General features: G+C 42.1%; 1 protein-coding gene across 4 annotated transcripts in view; it reads right to left on the bottom strand.

Annotated features, from left to right (window-relative positions):
• The window catches only part of AASS (aminoadipate-semialdehyde synthase), an 80,238-nt gene that overhangs the window by 3,035 nt on the left and 55,239 nt on the right, over positions 1-21,964 (bottom strand). For all 4 annotated transcript variants that reach the window (XM_027539141.1, XM_027539140.1, XM_027539138.1 and 1 more), the window contains 6 exons: positions 21,382-21,522; positions 12,286-12,453; positions 5,223-5,318; positions 2,944-3,059; positions 2,221-2,309; positions 1,520-1,696 (listed from right to left, as the gene is read on the bottom strand). In XM_027539141.1, coding sequence (XP_027394942.1) covers positions 1,520-1,696; positions 2,221-2,309; positions 2,944-3,059; positions 5,223-5,318; positions 12,286-12,453; positions 21,382-21,522 — 787 coding nt within the window. The remainder of the gene's footprint in view (positions 1-1,519; positions 1,697-2,220; positions 2,310-2,943; positions 3,060-5,222; positions 5,319-12,285; positions 12,454-21,381; positions 21,523-21,964) is intronic.

The following is a 21,964-nucleotide window of genomic DNA, read 5'->3' as shown; positions in this document are numbered from 1 at the left end:
TTCTACAGCAAGAATCACCATATAGCAGTAAACTCCAAGTTAATGAATTGTTGGCAGCCTAGGGATTTTTTTTTTAATAGCAGCTTAAATATCTCCTACTAAATTATTACATAATCAACACACTGTAAGGAAAAGGGGTTCATGGGTAGCACAGCTGAACTTAGGGGCTGAGTCTGAATTTATACACTTAACTGCATTAACTACCAGATCAGAGAAAAAAGTATAAGAAAGAAAACTTGTAAACCTAACTGGTATGATTTGCTGATATCATCTTTGAACACCAACACAATGAAATTACCCCAATCTGAGGGAATTCCCTGGCAGTTCAGTGGTTAAGACTCCATCCACACTTCCACTGCAGGAGGCATAGGTTCAATTCCCAGTCTGGGAACTTAGATCCTACATGCTGCACGGTGTGACCAAAAAAAAAAAAAGAAACCAATGTGGTAACTTGGGCACTGGCATCTGTTAGGATGGCTGAAAGAATAAATTCAGGTACTTTCCTTAAAGGCCATGATGACCTCATCCCACATCACTTCTTCACTATAGTTCCTCACTGACTAGTAGGTAGTTTCACTGGATATAGACTAACATTCCCTGGTGGCTCAGTGTTAGAGAATCTGCCTACCAGCGCAGGAGACACAGGTTTGATCCCTGGCCTGGAAGATCCCCTGGAGAAGGATATAACAAACCACTCCAGTATTCTTGCCTGGAAAATTCTACAGACAGGTGAGGGGGGTGGGCTGCAGTCCATAGGGTCACGAAGAGTTGGACACAACTTAGCAACTAAACAACAACAATATGCTACTATAGATATATCTTCTGTTTATTTCACATTTATGTGCTTTGATGTTTTTTATTCCCTTCACACCTTTACAAGGACAAAATGAGGTGTTATACTCAGAGATCATGCTTACTGAAAGCATATATGACCTTAAGGAAAGTTGAAATTTGAATTCTTTTCATTCAAAACATATACTGAGCATTGATAGTATGTTGTGATATGAGGATTAATAAAATATGGCTTATATTTTTGAAAATCTGGAAGTGACTACCCTCTACTATTTCAGTGTTACCACCCAAAAATACAAAAAAAGAAAAAAAAAAGGAAAGAAAAGAAGGCAGTTAATATTCCCTGGGGACCCCTTCTATGTGATAGGAGGTTTATGTATTATTTCACTTCAGTGTCATACAACCCCACAGATTAGTGATGACAATTTCCCCACTTTACAGATGAAGGAACTCTGATGCAGAGATTCTAAGTAACTGGCATTCCATCACTCAGCCATCTTGGGGCTTACCTGGAACAGAAATCAGGTCTAACTCCAAAGCCCATAATTTTTACTCATCACAAGGTGATCTCCCAGTCAGCCAGAACTTGGATCTTCTGAACTGGCTCACTTTTAGTGAAAGCCAGTGTCATACTGAAGACTATTTGATTAGTCTTGGTGTCATCCAGGTGTTGAATGACTTGGACATAATATGGAGACAGACTTGGTCCTTCAATGAAAGAACTTACCATCAAGTAACATCTTGGCTGCCATAGCAGTGGGTAACCCCACAGTTTTAGCCATGGCTGAAAAACCATTGACATCCCCATAAACCACAAGATCAATAGTTTTATTTTCCAAATGTCCAGAAGGATGTCTGATTCCAAAGCTGTCTCTCATCACAATCATATCTTTCTCTCCAGGACCTTAAAATTAATAAATATACATTTGAAAATGTCATTATCATTACAACTCCAATACCATATTTCATCCCCCTGCTCCTCCCCTTCTTCTTTCAAGTTTTCTTTCCCATTATGTATATCCTTAAATAATTAGATATACTGCTTTGAAGCCCAAAGGACAAATTAAAAATTCAAGGAAATGATAACTCTGACCAGATTCCTCTGTCCAGACTGGTCTCACTCTAACCCAGTTACAGACACTAGAGTACTGCTGGAGAGGCCATCCTCTCTTCTCCCCAGAATGCTGCTTCAGCACTCCCTTAATGTGTCAAAAATTAAAAGTAAAACTAATAATGGTTTCCTTTGCCATATTTTCAAGTTCATTCTTACTTAGTAGTTCTCTTAGTCTTCCCTCTGGAGAAATAGCCCTAGTGCTCTTTCCCTCACATCACATTTGTCCATTCCCACTGTGTGACTCCTGCTCTCCAATCTAATTCACTGGCTCTTAAGATCCTTCTGGGATGTTCAGCTCATAGCCCATGGCCTACCATAGGAAAGTTTCACGGCCAGATGCTTGGAGAGGGCATCCACGAGAGACTCAGCCTGAGGGACTTGTTCATCCCCGAGTAGCCCTAACCTGAGAAAAATAAGAGATGGCTGCGTTAATTCCAAGTCCTACATACACGCTCACTTGGGAAGCAGAAGGGAACACTCATTGGATTTCGTCTTGAAAGGGCAGAATCATAAGATGACAGCTCAAGTTATAGGACTCCCAAGTTCCTGTTAAATAATAACAGTAATGTTTTCACCTTTAGAATCATCCCCAGACTCTCCCATGAGTGCTGCCTGGAGCCAGACCTGACAGAGTCAGTGCACACTGTTGCCAAGCTTCTCCTGAGATTAACTTACAGGTTGGTTGTCCCATGTGAAGGATACCAGCAGAATGTGTCACGGCCAGGTGAATAAGTATTTTAAAGTAAAGAAGAGTGGGAGAATCTCCTACAGGAGAGAAAAAATACCCTACCTTTCTCGAAAACTGAGTAGTGATGTTTCTCAAAAATAAGTATTTCTCAAGTTATAATTGCCATTGAATTCCTCTCTGTACCTACTTTTTAATCCCCTTATGTACATAGTGTGTGGTAATCTCTCTACAACGGGCCAACATTAGACAATGTGAAATGTCTGTTTCTATCTTGACCTTTCTTCGACTAGAAAGAACTAAGTGATCATTGATCCAGTGTTTTGCTCTAGGTTGACTGGTGCGTGCTTACCATTCGAGAGCCTCCAACTGGGTTGTGTCTCCTCCCAGTTTCTTAAAGACAGCTTCCTTAAGCACATCACATTTGGAAGAGGATGAAATCCCAACTAGATCACAGAGGAGTTCTTTCTGGTTAGAAAAACAAAGATACAGCTTCTAAGTTCCAAATAGAATAAAAAATAAGTTTAGAGATTATCCTAGGAAGACACTGGACCTCAAATTGTAAATTAGAGATAATTAGAAACAGTAAATTGTGGCATACACATGTGCATACATATGTCTGCACACCTACACATCAATAAATGGGTGGTATTTTAGCATGATATTTCAGCAATAAAAATGAGTCATAGCACCAAATCAACCAAAAGAGTAATATCATATTTGTGATCACTTTGCCTGCCTTTGCAGATCCTCTTCATCACCTTTCACCCATTATCCCTTGCCCTCCAGAAGTCTAGGATTTGGTATTCTTGTTTTGGCCAGGATAGAGTAAAAGGATCTTTGCTGTGGTTGCTAGTAGCAACCACGATTCTTTTGTAAGTTCAGGAAATGAGGGAGATTGTGCAGATAATAAAATCTCAAAGGAAGAACAGTTAAACGGTGTTCATAGCTTTTTCCATTTTCTAAACAAGACTTTCTCCAGGCTGTGCTCTAGATTAAAGATCAACAAGCTTGCTCGGCAAGGGAAGAAGAAGGTGAAAAATGGGGAGAATGGAGATATATATATACACACACACACACACACACTATATATACACTACCATGTGTAAAATATACCTAGTGGGAAGTTGCTATATAGCACAGGGAGCTCAGTTTGGTGCTCTGTGATGACCTGGGTGGGGGGATGGGGATTGGTAGGGAGGGACAAGAGGGAGAGGATATATGTATACATGTAGCTGATTTACTTTGTTGTACAGCGGAAACTAACACAACACTGTAAGGCAATTATCCTCCAATTAAAAATCAAAAACCTTCCCACAAAGAGGAAAAAAAAAAAACACTAGTTCACAGACCAAATTGAGCTCACCACCTGGTTTTGTAAATAAAAACTTTTATTGAAACATAGTCATGCTCTTTTTTTTATAAGCAGTCTGAACTGAGGAGTCTGACAGAGACCATGTGACCCACAAAAGCCTAAAAAAGTTACAATCTGGTCTTTTACCAAAAAAACAGTTTGCCAGCCCCTGTTCTAGACTGTAGCTGCCAAGATAAGGGGACCAGCCCCAAGAATGCTTGTACCAACCTTCCCAATCAAATTGCCTCAATATTAGATTCATTCCATGGATATTTATTCACTTCTGTCCAACAAGTTAATTTATGAAGCTGAAACTTAGATTGAAAAAACTCTTATATACACAAAAAATGAGAATTTAAAAGCAACCAGCTAACAAGAATACCACAGCTTCACTGGGAGACTTATGGGATTAGCAGTACAGATTCTTATCTCCTTGGGACAGATTTCTGGCATCTCTATTGAAATATGGGCATGTTAATTTAAGTTGGACAACCAGTTGGTAACAAATTAATTCTTGGCAGTTAGTGGAAGCTTTATTTACATTCAGTTCCAAGTCTCCAGGGCTTCCCTGATAGCTCAGCTGGTAAAGAATCTGCCCGCAATGCAGGAGACCTGGGTTCGATTCCTCCGTTGGGAAGATCTCCTGGAGAAGGGAAAGGCTACCCACTCCAGTATTCTAGCCTGGAGAATTCCATGGACCATATAGTCTACAGGGTTGCAAAGAGTCGGACACGACTAAACGACTTTCACTCACTCACTCCAAGTCTCCAAAGTTCCTTCTAACCCTGAGACTGTAGGATTTAAATACAATACAGATATGTGCATAAACTCAGTACTTAAAAACTCAAACTCCTCATGGTTACAAATGGTTGACCTAATTCGGGCGTTGGGAATCAGTTCTGGAATACCACCAGGAGCTCTCCTGCCTTCCCAGGTTCAGGAGGCCCTAGTTTAACTCTCGTCAATGGGGCCAGCACTTAGACAAGCGGCAAAGCTCAGAGCCCAACGCAGGGGGCAAGCCCATTTCTGCTCAGGGCTGAGGGGGCAATCAAGTGGTACAAGCTGCCACAGGAAAAAGGCCCCATGGGTCAGCCTCCATGTCCCCTCCATCCTCCCAAAACAGTGAAGGGAAAGGGGACTTTGGAACTAGGATTTAACTTCCTGCACATATACCATAGGGTGGGTTCTTTGCTGGTTAAAACCCAGGTTCAAACCTGACCATTTCAGAAGGCATTTCTGAAGAGCAGCAGACAATGTGTAATTCCAGAGTCACTCACCCAGGTGAGCGGATTGGCATCAGGTTGAAGGGCAGGAAACGCATCTCTGTTTATGAGACCCAACTTCACAAATCCACCCAAAGCTTTGGCATACCCCTGTAACAAGATTTGGTAAGCAACACATGTAAATGTCTTTACAATTGTTTTTTAATTCTTTTTAAAAGAAGAATCTATCTTCATAATTCATTTAGAAAACTGGCAGAAGATAGCCATTTGTATTGCTAGCATTGATGCAGCCACCCTTTGGTTCAAACCAAAATCAGTAGTGTAACAGCCATTCCACTGGTTTACTTAAGAGAACTTGCGAAACAGGGTCTTTACTTTTTCTTGGTAACGTGAGTGGTGCTTTTCTGACAGCATACAAGCAAATTTCCTCTTGTGTTACACACTCAAGTCAGCAGAATTATATTTAACAGAATAGTTGTCCTCTCTTTTATAATGGAAGAAGGAGCATGTAAGAATATCCCCCAAAGCAGAAAATCCATTCCACTCCTTGAGTCATTATTCTAATGCAAATAAGGAGCAGGGGAAAAGGTAAGAATTCGAAATTTCTAAAATGTCACCACTGACAAAATTCCTCATGGGTCCTTAATTCTTGTAGAACAGGCCAAAGTTCTTGGCATGAAACCCATGCCAATCCACCCCTCCAGCCTGACTCACTAATGGTCTTCTCCACCACTCACATTCCCTAAATAAGCTGCTGGGCTCTTCCAGAACATGGGCCTTGGTGCACACTGCCTGTGCCTGGAATGTGGTAACACCTCTTTCTCACCTATGAAATGTTTACTCTTAAGGCCCAGTTCAGTGCATCTGAGCTCACCACTAGGTAAGTGGGCACTCCCTTCCCTGGGTTCCTGCAGTATTTTGTGCATACCTCTACAATGGCACTTAACACAAACTGTAATTCACTGTCTATTCAGCTGCTGAACTGCAGGCATAGAAAGTATGTGTGTCCTTCATCCCCATGCGCTCGCCCCATTATCCATCATCCAGTATGCTAAAAACAAATGACAGGATGCATGGATTCTGAGTGATAATAAAGTGAAGGAAGATCATAATGTATGTTCTCTTGTGAGCAAATCATGGTGGGGGGAGGGTGCAATGAGAAAGTCAAAATAAGGGGCTTTATAGCCACTGCAATTAGAGAGAGAAACAGAGAGAGAATAGAAGGAAGAGGAGGAAGAAGAGAAAGGCAGGAGATTATTTCAGAAAGCAATAAAGTTATTAAGATATAGTTTCTGTTGCCATTGGATATTTCATCATTTAATGTGTGGATTTTCACATTTCTGAAAAGCTGTACCACCGAAACTGTTCAAAGGTTACTAATTAAAGAATTCACACTCATTTGCTCTAACCCAATGTAAATACAGTTCAAAGAGGAGAAACAAAACAGCAGTATTTCCAGCTTGCTTCTAGGATCTGATAAATGCTGGAGTGCTTTTCTTCCAAAATCTGAGATACTGAGACATGTCTGAGCTATTTCTCAATCTCAGAAATATATTTTTATGGTGACCTCTTGAGATGAATTTATTATGTGTATTCCTTTATCAGTAAGTCCTTAGCAAATTGCTGTGCTTAGGGCTGAGGCCACAGAGATGAAATATGCATTCCCCACCCATGAAGACACTATAGTCCAGGAGAAGGCTCAGATAAGACAAATGAATAAAGCCTGGTCCTTAGAGAGCAAAACCACGACCACTGAGGACTGCCCTGGAGTGGGCTATCATAGCTGTGGGAGCACCAAGGAGAACTCACACAGATGTGGGGGAGGGGAGTCAAGGAGAGGAGTTAAGATCCCATGAGAAGGTGATATTAAGCTGGGTCTAGAAGGACTCATGTGATAAGCAGGTGCAGGGAAAAAGTCAAAGTCTCCCAATCATACTTGGGTGACAGGGTCTCATCTCTAACACTGAAAAGAACATTCTGGCTACTTGAAGGGTTACTGACATTGCTCAGGGTGGTGGCCCTCATGAATATGAACTCTGTGACATCCATTCTCTCAGGTTCGGTGGGATGGTTCTCACCCCTACACATTCTTGAGAGCTTTAGTTCATTCTTAAATCTCTTAAAAACCTCTATTTTGGGGTCTATACATTTGGCCAGAGATTATATACCTAAAGTTATCAGAAGCTTAGGAGCGGTGACCTACAGCGCCAGGCTGCAACGGCGCAGGAGCAGCCGAGAAGAGCTACCCCACATCCAAAGTCGGGGCGGTGGCCAGATGAGCTACCCCACGTCCGAGGTCAGGTGCGGCGGCCAAGAGGAGCTACTCCACGTCCAAGGAGCTGTGGCTGCGCCAGTGCAGGAGGGCTGAGAGGAGCTACTCCACGTTCAAGGTCAGGAGGGGCTGACCTCATCCAAGGTAAGAGCAGCGGCTGCACTTTGCTAGAGCAGCCGTGAAGAGATACCCCACATCCAAGGAAAGATAAACCCAAGTAAGATGGTAGGTATTGCCAGAGGGCATCAGAGGGCAGACACACTGAAACCATAATCACAGAAAACTAGCCAATCTGATCACACGGACCACAGCCTTGTCTAACTCAATGAAACTAAGCCATGCCGTGTGGGGCCACCCAAGAAGGATGGGTCATGGTGGAGAGGTCTGACAGAATGTGGTCCACTGGAGAAGGGAATGGCAAACCACTGCAGTATTCTTGCCTTGAGAACCCCATGACAGCATGAAAAGGCAAAATGATAGGATACTGAAAGAGGAACTCCCCAGGTCGGTAGGTGCCCAATATGCTACTGGTGATCAGTGGAGAGATAACTCCAGAAAGAATGAAGGGATGCAGCCAAAGCAAAAACAACACCCAGTTGTGGATGTGACTGATGATAGAAGCAAGGTCCGAAGCTGTAAAGAGCAATATTGCATAGGAACCTGGAATGTTAGGTCTGTGAATCAAGGCAAATTGGAAGTGGTCAAACAGGAGATAGCAAGAGTGAATGTCGACATTCTAGGAATCAGCGAACTAAAATGGACTAAAATCTGAGTTAAATGTGAATTTAACTCAGATGACCATTATATCTACTACTGCGGGCAGGAATCCCTTAGAAGAAACGGAGCAGCCATCATGGTCAACAAAAGAGTCTGAAATGCAGTACTTGGATACAATCTCAAAAATGACAGGATGATCTCTGTTCATTTCCAAAGTAAACCATTCAATATCACGGTAATCCAAGCCTATGCCCCAAGCAGAAATGCTGAAGAAGCTGAACTTGAACGGTTCTATGCAAACCTACAAGACCTTTTAGAACTAACACCGAAAAAAGATGTCCTTTTCATTATAGGGGACTGGAATGCAAAAAGTAGGAAGTCAAGAAACACCTGGAGTAACAGGCAAATTTGGTCTTTGAGTATGGAATGAAGCAGGGCAAAGGCTAATAGAGTTTTGCCAAGAGAACGCACTGGTCATAGCAAACACCCTCTTCCAACAACACAAGAGAAGACTCTACACATGGACATCACCAGATGGTCAACATCGAAATCAGATTGATTATATTCTTTGCAGTCAAAGATGGAGAAGCTCCATACAGTCAGCAAAAACAAGACTGGGAGCTGACTGTAGCCTAGATCATGAACTTATAGCCAAATTCAGATTTAAATTGAAGAAAGTAGGGAAAACCACTAGACCTTTCAGGTATGACCTAAATCAAATCCCTTATGATTACACAGTGGAAGTGAGAAATAGATTTAAGGGCCTAGATCTGATAGAGAGAGTGCCTGATGAACTATGGAATGAGGTTCATGACATTCTACAGGAGACAGGGATCAAGAACATCCCCATGGAAAAGAAATGCAAAAAAGCAAAATGGCTGTCTGAGGAGGCCTTACAAATAGCTGTGAAAAGAAGAGAAGCGAAAAGCAAAGAAGAAAAGGAAAGATATAAGCATCTGAATGCAGAGTTCCAAAGAATAGCAAGGAGAGATAAGAAAGCCTTCCTCAGCGATCAATGCAAAGAAATAGAGGAACACAATAGAATGGGAAAGACTAGAGATCTCTTCAAGAAAATTAGAAATACCAAGGGAACATTTCATGCGAAGATGGGCTCAATAAAGGACAGAAATGGTATGGACCTAACAGAAGCAGAAGATATTAAGAAGAGGTGGCAAGAATACACAGAAGAACTGTACAAAAAAGATCTTCATGACCCAGATAATCACGATGGTGTGATCACTGACCTAGAGCCAGACGTCCTGGAATGTGAAGTCAAGTGGGCCTTAGAAAGCATCACTATGAATAAAGCTAGTGGAGGTGATAGAATTCCAGTTGAGCTATTTCAAATCCTGGAAGATTATGCTGTGAAAGTGCTGCACTCATTATGCCAGCAAATTTGGAAAACCCAGCAGTGGCCACAGGACTGGAAAAGGTCAGTTTTCATTCCAATCCCAAAGAAAGGCAATGCCAAAGAATGCTCAAACTACCGCACAATTGTACTCATTTCACATGCTAGTAAAGTAATGCTCAAAATTCTCCAAGCCAGGCTTCAGCAATATGTGAACCGTGAACTTCCAGATGTTCAAGCTGGTTTTAGAAAAGGCAGAGGAACCAGAGATCAAACTGCCAACATTCGCTGGATCATCGAAAAAGCAAGAGAGTTCCAGAAAAACATCTATTTCTGCTTTATTGACTATGCCAAAGCCTTTGACTGTGTGGATCACAACAAACTGGAAAATTCTGAAAGAAATGGGAATACCAGACCACCTGACCTGCCTCTTGAGAAACCCATATGCAGGTCAGGAGGCAACAGTTAGAACTGGAAATGGAACAACAGTATGGCTGGAATAGGAGCACTTAAGGCTGTATATTGTGACCCTGCTTATTTAACTTCTATGCAGAGTACATCATGAGAAATGCTGGACTGGAAGAAACACAAGTTGGAATCAAGATTGCCGGGAGAAATATCAATAACCTCAGATATGCAGATGACACCACCCTTATGGCAGAAAGTGAAGAGGAACTAAAAAGCCTCTTGATGAAAGTGAAAGAGGAGAGTGAAAAAGTTGGCTTAAAGCTCAACATTCAGAAAACGAAGATCATGGCATCTGGTCCCATCACTTCATGGCATATAGATGGGGAAACAGTGGAAACAGTGTCAGATTTTATTTTGGGGGGGCTCCAAAATCACTGCAGATGGTGACTGCAGCCATGAAATTAAAAGACGCTTACTCCTTGGAAGAAAAGTTATGACCTAGATAGCATATTGAAAAGCAGAGACATTACTTTGCCAACAAAGGTCTGTCTAGTCAAGGCTATGTTTTTTCCAGTGGTCATGTATGGATGTGAGAGTTGGACTGTGAAGAAAGCTGAGTGCCGAAGAATTGATGCTTTTGAACTGTAGTATTGGAGAAGACTCGAGAGTCCCTTGGACTGTAAGAAGATCCAACCAGTCCATTCTAAAGGAGATCAGTCCTGGGTGTTCATTGGAAGGACTGACGTTGAAACTCAAAACCCAATCCTTTGGCCACCTCATGCAAAGAGTTGACTCTTTGGAAAAGACCCTGATGTTGGGAGGGATTGGGGGCAGGAGGTGAAGGAGACGACAGAGGATGAGATGGCTGGATGGCATCACCGACTGGATGGATATGAGTTTGGGTAAACTCTGGGAGTTGGTGATGGACAGGGAGGCCTTGTGTGCTGCAGTTCATGGGGTCACAAAGAGTCAGACATGACTGAGCAACTGAGCTGACTGAACTGACTAACTGATCATAAAGTCCTAACTTCTGAATCCCCTGAAAAAAATAGTTCCTACTTACCATCTTAGAACAAGAAGAAAACAGAATCAAGAATCTGCCAGATCTGGGGAGGGCATGACTTCAATTTCCACTAGTATTTGTCCTGTGCCTAAAGGCTTATGAAACATCCATGGCTCTTCTATCTACTTAAGATGTTATCACCGACAATTCATTTAGTTCCCAGTGAGGAAATCACATTCATGAGAGCACAGGTACCAGGAAATCTCACAGGGCAGTGAGATCTGAAATCAGATCCCTAATTTTTAGAGGTCTATGTATATTAGGTATGCTAGTAATAGAGGGTTGAATATGTACCTGTCATAATTCATGACCACTCAGGACCTCAAAGACCTCATGTGAATCTTTGCAAATGTAATTAGTTAAGGATCTCAGTATTTAGGGTGGGTCCTAAATACAGTGACTGGTGTCCTGGCAAGAAGAGGACAGGACACAGTGACATAAGCAGGAGAAGATGATATGAAGATGGAGGCAGAGATGGGACCAATATGTCTACAAGGTAAAGAACACCAAGAACTGCCCGCAATCACTGCTAGTCAGGTGAGAGTGGCACGAGAAGGTTTCTCCCTGGAAACCTCCAGAAGACACAAACCCTACACACACTCTGTTGAGAGGATACATTTCTGTTGTTAAAACTTTCATAGTAATTCATTATACAGCCCTAGGAAACCATTATATTGGTTGTCTTAATCTGGTCACACTTGTAACTATTCTTCTGTGATTCAAAAATGTGTACTGGACATTTGTATTTATGGTCCTAGTATCTACACTCTATTTTGTGGTTAAAAAACATTTACGATTTGCTTTGGGGAAGGTGACACTGACCACATTATCAGCTCTGGGTATGAAAAACAGGGGCCAAAGCTGATTGGCACCTTTTTTTGCACTGATCTCAGGGGCCCATGAGATTAAAACTCTATTTTTGACTGTGAAGATGTCGTTTTTCATTCTCAATGGATGTGAACCTAAGATCCTGCTACCATCCTGCCATTCTGTGAGGCAGGGGACACAACCAAAGCTTGAAGGAAGAGCTGAGAGGTGGAGAGAAACCAAGTCCCCGTGAGGTCACTGGACCCCCAAACCTGAGTACATCTGAAGCTGGCCCTTCACCTTCCCCCACAATTCTCATGAGTCAGAAACTCCATTTTTGCTCCAGCCGTGTTATCTCCTGAAATATTCAATCCAAAGAGTTCTCAGAACAGACTCCAATCTGGTTTATCATCTTAATTATTTTGATTACGAAGAAAAATTACATGCTTGCATTACTTACATCAAAACGGGCAACCTGTTCATCTCAAATAGAGCCACTTACCTTGTACCTCAGTGTCCCTCGTAATAAAGTGTGAGCAGATGGAATGCCATAAATCTCAGCATACTTCGTACTGTCTCTGTTAGGATAACCTTCCAAATTTAATCCAGGGAAATAATCCATGGGAGTGACTGAATCCAGAAAGGAGACACCTCCTACAGCATTCACAACCTGGGAACATTGAAAAATCATATGTGGAGTTAAAACAGTGGATTCTCTCTTTGGACTTATCTTCATCCTTCATGTATATAAAAAAAAAAAATCAGCTTTTACTAAAAAAAAAAAAAAAACAATAGGTGATTTGAAAAAATATTTTAATGGCTTCCCTGGTGGCTCAGTTGGTAAGGATGCAAGAGACCTGGGTTCAATCCCTGGGTTGGGAAGATCCCCTGGAGGAGGGCATGCAGTCCACTCCAGTATTCTTGCCTGGAGAATCCCATGGACAGAGGAGCCTTGTGGGTTACACAGTCCATGGGATTGCAAAGAGTCAGACACGACTGAGGAACTAACACTCACCCTGGTCAACATCCCAAGCTCAACCTGTTCCACTAATAGCTTAGTTCACAAGGCCATTGTTCTCCCAAGCTTTAAAATCTGACTTAAAGCATTTCACTTTTTACTAAGATCTTGTTTCTGATTTCCCCTAGCCCCTGGATAAGATGACACTGAATTATGTCCCCTAGAGTTCTGTTTTTAAATAGGCAACACACTATAAGAATAGATACTCAAGGTGCCTTCTGTGTTCACATAGAAATGGCCACATTCTCACTCTGTTCTTTCTCTTCACTCCCATCCCCTGTCTTGAATGCTACGTCAGGTGCCATTCACATCCATTCACACCTGGCATTTACAGAGCACCTGCTGTGTGTGTGCCAGGGAATAGGATGGCACCTGGGAATAGGACAGTGATGAATAAGACTCAGCTCCTGCCTCCATGCACTGCTTTCTTCACTGAACAAACCTTTACTTAATGTCCACCAAGACCCGGGAGCAGCACTAGAGCAGCAATAAGACACTCACAGCCTAGACCAGTCAACCAGCCTGTGGATGTCGGGAGAGGGAGTCGGGGAGACGCCCTCTCACAAGGACAATGCAACGAACACACAGTGAGACTCCAAAGAAAATAAATGAATGACTAAATAAATAAATAAAAATGCTACCTCCTGATCTTACTGCTGGTAAGAAATCACAACACAGATCCCAAGCTCTTCTGGTGTCTCAGGAATCCCCTTTCCTACACCTCTCCCTGCATCATACACAATCAAGATGCAGTGAAGGATTTTTTTTCCCTTTCATCTTGAATAAGGGGCTAAATTCTTCTTTCAACTTGTGAGGCAGATGATCATCCCTGAGGTCATGGAAAACATTCTGGAGGAATACAGTCAGAACTGAGCATCCTGGTGGAACTAGACTCAGTCCTGCTCCCACCCCTGGAAACAATATCTGACCATGTCTGAGAGCTTCACAAAACAACACTTTGAGGGAGCTGGCGATGGATCTTTGGATGGAGTCTGGGGAATTTGCTCAAAGGAACCTTTGGCTAAACTTAATGCTTCATGGGGTTTATCTATAGGAAAGTTTGACATGTGTCTTGGTATGAAGGGGAAAATGGAAACATATGTATATAGAACTGGAGTCCCAGGAGGAAAGGCAGTGCTGACCTCAGAGTCAGGCCTGGTGGGGTCTCTGCTGTCAAATGCTCACTTTAGGGACTTCCCTGGTGGTCCTGTAGTTAAGACTCTGCTCTGCCAGTTCAGGGGGCAAGGGTTTGATCCCTGGTTGGGGAACTAAGATTCCACATGCCATGAGGCATGGCTATTAAAAAAAAATTTTTTTTAAAGCCTCACTTTAAAGAGCATCAAGCACCATCAAAAATTCCAAGAGGGAGAATCAGAAGGAAGTGAGGAATGCTTTTAGTTTAATTTTCTTGTGAAACTTTTCTGAACTTCACAGTAAACATTTCCCAAATGCACTTTTCTTTAAAGCAAACTTCTTCCATCAGGATTCTAAATTTTTTTTAAAGTCTAATAAATAGGCAAATGTTAACTTTTAGAGTCTTCTCACCTGTCTCTCTTCTACAACCTATGGCAATTCTAAAATTTGGTTATGTGTCTGAAGGTTAGGGATTTTTAAGAAAAAGTCAATAAAGAGCACTATATTCCAGCACTGTACTAGTCAGAAATAAATCAGCTGGTTCCTAAAACCATCATGAGATCCTTATAAGGAAAATAAGGAAATATAAGCTGAATGGTAATGATCCATTTATTGATTGAAATGGAAGCAACTGGACCCCAACATTACTGGGTAATTTGGTATCAATTCAGAGTTGCATTTCTAGTGACCTATCATGGGATTCATTCAGAAGCCCTGTCCTGTATGACTTGGACAAGAAAGAAAGACATACTTATCTATTTGGCAGAGAATATGAATTTTTTTCTGACTCGACAATAATTACATCCAAGATCCACTTCCAGCAGAGACACTGGCTCATTACTCACTGCTGGTGTAGGCTGCTCTAAGTGCAAGACTTCCCCACATGTCGCCCACACTGACATGTCTCCAGGCCACAGAGGACCACTGACAATAAGCTTGACTGCTAAACCAACAATACATTTAACACGAGCAGTACACAGACAAGCATTTATGCAGGGCCCACTGTGTGCCATGTGCCTTATATACATAACCTTTAATCCACACAATAACCCATTTTTCAGAGGTAAAAACTGAGGCTGAGACAGTCACTCAGAGGCAGATTTAAACACAGGTCTATTTGAATTTCATTTCATGCAAAGATGGGCACAATAAAGGACAGAAATGGTAGGGACCTAACAGAAGTAGAAGATATTAAAATGAGGTGGCAAGAATACACAGAAGAACTATACAAAAAAGATCTTCATGACCCAGACAAGCATGATGGTGTGATCACTCATCTAGAGCCAGACATCCTGGAATACAAAGTCAAGTGGGCCTTAGGAAGCATCACTACGAACAAAGCTAGTGGAGGTCATGGCATTCCAGTTGAGCTATTTCAAATCCTAAAAGATGATGCTGTGAAAGTGCTACACTCAATATGCAACCAAATCTGGAAACTCAGCAGTGACCACAGGATTGGAAAAGGTCTGTTTTCATTCTAATCCCAAAGAAAGGCAATGCCAAAGAATGTTCAAACTACTGCACAACTGCACTGATCTAACATGCTAGCAAAGTAATGCTCAAAATTCTCCAAGCTAGGCTTCAATAGTACTTGAACTGTGAACTTCCAGATGTCCAAGCTGGATTTAGAAAAGGCAGAGAAACCAGAGATCAAACTGCAAACATTTGTTGGATCATTGAAAAACCGAGAGAATTCCAGAAAAACATCTGCTTTATTGACTATGCCAAAGCCTTTGACTGTGTAGGTCAAAACAAACTGGAAAATTTTTAAAGAGATGGGAATACAAGACTACCTGACCTCCCTCCTGAGAAATCTGTATGAAGGTCAGAAAGCAACAGTTAGAACTGGACATGGAACAACAGACTGGTTCCAAATCTGGAAAGGAGTACATCAATGGTTATATTGTCACCTTGCTTATTTAACTTATATGCAGAGATCATCATGTGAAATGCCAGGCTGGATGAAACACAAACTGGAATCAAGATTGCCAGGAGAAGTATCAATAACCTCAGATATGCAGATGACACCACCCTTATGGCAGAAAGCAAAGATGAACCAGAGTCTCTCAATGAAAGTGAAAGAGGAGAGTGAAAAAGCTGACTTAAAACTCAACATTCAAAAAACTAAGATCATGGCATCCGGTCCCATCACTTCATGGCAAATAGATGGGGAAACAATGGAAAAAGTGACAGACTTTATTTGGGGGGGGCTCCAAAATCACTGCAGATGGTGACTGCAGCCATGAAATTAAAAGATGCTTGTTGCTTGGAAGAAAACCTATGACCAACTTAGCATTATTAAAAAGCAGAGACAGTACTTTACCAACAAAGGTCCATCTAGTCAAAGCTATGGTTTTTTCCATACTCATGTATGTATGTGACAGTTGGACACAAAGAAAGGTGAGTGCTGAAAAACTGATGCTTTTGAGTTGTGGTGTTGGAGAAGACTCTTGAGAGTCCCTTGGACTGCAAGGAGATCCAACCAGTCCATCCTAAAGGAGATCAGTCCTGGGTGTTCATTGGAAGGACTGATGCTGAAGCTGAAACTCCAATCCTTTGACCACCTGATGTGAAGAACTGACTCATTGGAAAAGACTCTGATGCTGGGAAAGATTGAAGGCAGAAGGAGAAGGGGATGGCAAAGGCTGAGATGGTTGGATGGCATTACTGACTCGATGGGCATGAGTTTGGATAAACTTCAGGAGTTGGTGATGGACAGTGAAGCCTGGCGTGCTGCAGTCCATGGGGTTGCAAAGAGTTGGATATGACTGAGCAACTGAACTAAACTGAAGTATTTGAATCCAACATCCGTGTTCTTTCTACTATACCATTTGTTGCTGTTATTTAGTCACTAAATTGTGTCCATCTCTTTTGTGACCTAATGGGCTATAGCCCACCAGGCTCCTTTGTCCATGGAATTCTCCAGACAAGAAAGTGGAGTAGAAAGGTTTCCATTTCCTTCTCCAGGGCATCTTCCCGACCCAGGGATTAAATCCATATGTCCTACACTGGCAGATGGATTCTTTACCACTGAGGGATTCTATAGGGATTCTATACCCCTACTATACTGTGCTGCTGCTGCTGCTGCTGCTAAGTTGCTTCAGTCATGGCCGACTCTGTGCGACCCCATAGACAGCAGCCCATCAGGCTCCCCTGTCCCTGGGATTCTCCAGGCGAGAACACTGGAGTGGGTTACTATACCATACTGTCCCCTTAATGGTGCTCATTTGTGGATCAGTGTTTTGAGAAGGATATTGATGAACCAGGTACAGCATTCCTGATCATGCCACTGGTGATGCACCTGAAAATTGCATTAAGAATGGCTGCAGGCAGTGGAGAGCAGCAACTACAATGGGGAGGCTGGGTGCTGAAGTCAAGAGAGTGGCAGGCAAAGGAAAAAGAGGCAGAAAACCCATCTTGAAGCTGTGTTTGCAGAACAAACACAATCCTTACTTATAGTATGTGTTTTGCTTGTGAGTGACTTGGAGAGGAGGCTGAAGGAGATGGTGGCAAAGGTCTGCCATGTCACCACCAGATGCCATCAATGTTCCACCACCCATGGAGAGAAGACAAATCAGAGAAGACACAATCACTGTCTCCAAACGTGTGCAAGGAAATCAGATGTGTTGGAAACAGGATTAGAAGATAGAAGTGAACAATAGTACTGGTAATAGAGCTCATGGTCCTACATCCTTGTGGTAATTTCCAGTGAGAAACATCCTAAATCCTAGGCTGCTGCCTGAGTTGCTGGAAAACTTTAAGGTTTTGATTTCAAGCAGAAGCCAGAGAAGCCACCTGACTCTGCCGTGATGATTCTGTAAATTATGTAAGGCCTGCTCCATGGCAAAAGGTGATGGTGACAGAGAGGATGGAGGGACAAGAGAGGCTTTGAGAAGTCTAACAATCCAGGTTAGGAGATAGACTGATGCACTTGAATTGCTGAGTGAATAATACAGCATCCGGAAAGTTCTTAGACACAGACAATCAAAGTGTGGGAGTTCAGACAAAAGAATAGCTAACAGGGGCTGGAGTGGTCAGGACAAGCTGCAGTCACAAGAGGAGACCTTGAGAAAAGTATCATTTTAGCAAAGAAAAGAAAGGCATCGTGTTTTCTCTTGGTGTCCTCCACAGTGTCAGGGAGATGCAAAAAGCACTCCTCTTTTACACAAGGAGTTCAGGATGAAAGGGAAAAACTTCAAATTCAACAAATACAACTTCTACTGCCTGAAAACAACTTCTTGCTTTCCCTGAGTTCTCATCACCATTTATGTCTTTATGCAGCTAATATTTGCTGGGGACTTAAGACATGCCTGACAATCTGCTGTTAAGCAGAGTGTAATCTATATGACCTCACAGAGCCCGACTGCAAGAACCCTGCAAGGCTGGTATGATTATGGCAGGGAACCCAAAGCTCCGAGAGATGAAATGATGGCTTGAGTACTGACCAGCCAGCAAATGGCAGAGCTAGAGCACCATGCCAGGCCCCATGGCATCAGGCTCCCTGCTCTTTCTGTTGCACATATTGCTCTCCACTGACCTCCTTGCTATAATCTTTATCTGGCCATATAATCTTCATATGGCTTCCTGAGAATAAGCATTTTGCATGACTGTAGCAAGAATTCTTCTTGCATTCATATGTAAGTTTATACCAAGTGTGGGTCAGTCTCTGATCCACACAGCAGCAGGTGGAAGGGGCTGTTGACATACAATAGGAGATCGGCAGTGGTGTAGAAAAGGACTGTGTGCCTGGTAGAACCTCAGACTGGGGCCCAAACCTTCATGATTTGTAGACCTGAAGAACTAGATGGAAACTTAGTGCCCACCATCAGGACACTGATGCCCAGTTGACCTTTACAACTGCATGGTCTTTGGTGACACTTAGGAATATCAGCACTTGGACCAGAACCTAGGGGTCCTGTTTCATATCCTGAAACATGTGAATGTGTCTTTCCAGAATCAGCATAAAGTGTCCTGCTTGCTCTGTTATGTTTTAAGTTCAGCTCTGGTCCTCTGGTCATTAAATCAGTTCACCTCAATTTCAGCTGCACATTAGCTGAATCATTTGGGAGGTTTTTAAAGATCCTCAAGCCCAGGCAAATCAGAATCTCTGGGGAATGTAGCCCAGACATCTGTATTTTTAAAGTGCCTTGGCAATTCCAGTTTGTAGGCAAGGCTGGGAGCCACACTCATCATAGGTACAGAACCTAGTGGTTGATAATAACATTCACCCTAAGAAATTCTTTCAATTTACTTTTTTCACATGAAATACATTTAGATCACAGATACACTGAGAACTTATAATACTGCTGCCAGAATAATCTTTTTTAAGACCCACGTCTGATCACATAATTTATCACTCCCTGTAGAGGTAGGACTAGCATGAGGTGAGTGAGGTGCTTGGGGCAAAAAACATAAAGAGGAACCCTTGGTCCAGTTATATTTGTTCCCAACTGTGAGTCTTTCCTTACAGTCAAGAGCATAAAGTATCAAAGCAGATCAATGTGATTTGGACACTGGCAATCCCTGGTGGCTCAGATGGTAAAGAATCTGGTTGCAATGCAGGAGACCTGGGTTCGATCCCTGGGTTGGGAAGATCCCCTGGAGAAGAGAATGGCTACCCACTCCAGCATTCTGGCCTGGAGATCTCCATGGACAGAGGAGCCTGGGAAGCTACAGTCCATGCCAGGCTACAGTCCATGGGGTCACAAAGAGTTGGACACAACTGAGCAACTTTCACTAATGCCAACTGCCATCTCTAACTGAGGCTGAGTTAGCACTTCTTATGCTTGTTTCTATCTTGGAAACCTCATCAGTTCATTCACTCATTTGTGTCCAACTCTTTGCAACCCCATGAACTGCAGCACGCCAGGCCTTCCTGTCCATCACCAACTCCAGCAGTTTACCCAAACTCATGTCCATTGAGTCAGTAATAACATCTAACCATCTCATCCTTTGTCATTCCCTCTCCTCCTGCCTTCAATCTTTCCCAACATCAGGGTCTTTTCAAATGAGTCAGGTCTTTGCATCAGGTGGCCAGAATATTGGAGTTTCAACTTCAACACCAATCCTTCCAATGAACACTCAGGACTGATTTCCTTTAGGATGGACTGGTTGGATCTTCTTGCAGTCCAAGGGACTCTCAAGAGTCTTCTCCAACACCACAGTTCAAAAGCATCAATTCTTCGGTGCTCAGCTTTCTTTATAGTCCAACTCTCACATCCATACATGACTACTGGAAAAACCATACCCTTGACTAGACAGACCTTTGTTGAAAAAGTAATGTTTCTGCTTTTTAATATGCAGTCTAGGTTGGTTATAACTTTCCTTCCAAGGAGTAAGCATCTATTAATTTCATGGCTGCAGTCACCATCTATGGTGATTTTGGAGCCCCCAAAAATAAAGTCTGACACTGTTTCCACTGTTTCCCCATCTATTTGTATGAAGTGATGGGACCGGATGCCATGATCTTAGTTTTCTGAATGTTGAGCTTTAAGCCAACTTCAGTATTCAGTATTTAAGCCACTTCAGTATTCTTGCCTTGAGAACCCCATGAACAGTATGAAAAGGTAACTTTATAGTGTTGTTGTAAGAATTGGATGAAATTGACACTCAGCACAGTCATGAGTGGCAGTGTCTCTGCCAGGCTGGCACCTTCTTAACCCTCAAAGCTGAGTACATCTCTTCCTGCTAATTTTCCTCTCCCCAACCTCCTCACCAAAATCAAGTCAATTCCTCTTTCATCTGCATCACTGTGACATGTTAGCATACTTTGGAACTTTTATCATTGAATTATACCAATTTTTCCAGTGTCTGCCTTTCCTGCCATGAAGCTATCTGGTAAAAGAGAGGGTAAAAAGGTTTAGACCTGGATTTGAATCCCAGCTAAATGGCTGTGAACATTCTCTTTGAGCCACAGTTTCCTTATAGTAAAATGATGAAAACAATACTAAACTCAGAGAGCTCTTACATTCTGCCACACAGTAGCTGGGAAAGAAATGTTAGTTTCTTTCCCTCACCCACCAAATTCTCCATCCCAAGAGCCACCCCATTCCAGTCATGAGTTCTCTGAGATCAGGAACTTCATTCAGCATGATAACCTTTAGTGCCTTGGCCCAAGTCTAGCACATAACAGGGACTCAGTAAACATTTGTCATGCTGAAATAAACTGCAAGATGACCAGCAGATACACATGCAGAGAAGCCGAGTGTTTAAACTGCAGAAACAACTTGCAAGAAGGCAGAGGAAAGAATGAGCTTTGCTGGGGATGGTGGGGAGAGCACACTGAAAAGAACAGAAAATACACGCCGGGAAACACTGCAGAAGGAGGAAAGGAGGACAAGCAGCACAGCCAGCACTGAAGGGCCTTGGAATCAGGGAAAAGGATTTTGGATTTTTTAGGCAGTTATTTTGGGTTTATCTCTCTAAAGCTTTATGACCCTCCCTCACCTTTCCATTGAGCAGGTAGGTAGCGGGCTGCATTATGTTCATCAGAACTCCCACTGGACTCCAGCTAAATTTGTATCTCAAAGGATTGTCTGAACATTCAGGAGCTGGAAGGCCACCGCAGTAGGAAACATAAGATTCAATCTGTAAAATAAAGAATCAGCAATAAGATAGAATAATCTATCCAAATAATTAAGTACAATGACACAAATAAAGTAAACTTGTTAGAGTTTCTCCTTTCTTAAAGTTACAAAGGCTTTCAAAAATACATCCTTAAAGCCAAACATCACTTAAGTCCATTATATTTATATATATATATATTTTTAATCCTCTAGATACTGTGACTATCATTTTGCTCTATTAAAACTCCAACTGTTAGTTCAATTCTGCTTGATCATTGCCTCCTTTTAATTCAAATTATATATTTGATTATAATTTGGTTATGTGTGCATAATTATTCATGCTGATTCATATGTTAATATAAAATATGGTTAATTATATGATACAGTTTAATTAATTAGAATTTTTATTTGATTATAATCTATTTTACGTTATATATAATCTGACTCATCACACTTTATGTCCA

This window comes from Bos indicus x Bos taurus, chromosome 4, assembly GCF_003369695.1.
Source record: "Bos indicus x Bos taurus breed Angus x Brahman F1 hybrid chromosome 4, Bos_hybrid_MaternalHap_v2.0, whole genome shotgun sequence".
Lineage (NCBI taxonomy): Eukaryota > Metazoa > Chordata > Mammalia > Artiodactyla > Bovidae > Bos > Bos indicus x Bos taurus.
The sequence above is the reverse complement of the archived record's forward strand: the minus strand, read 5'-3'. Positions and strand labels throughout refer to the sequence as shown.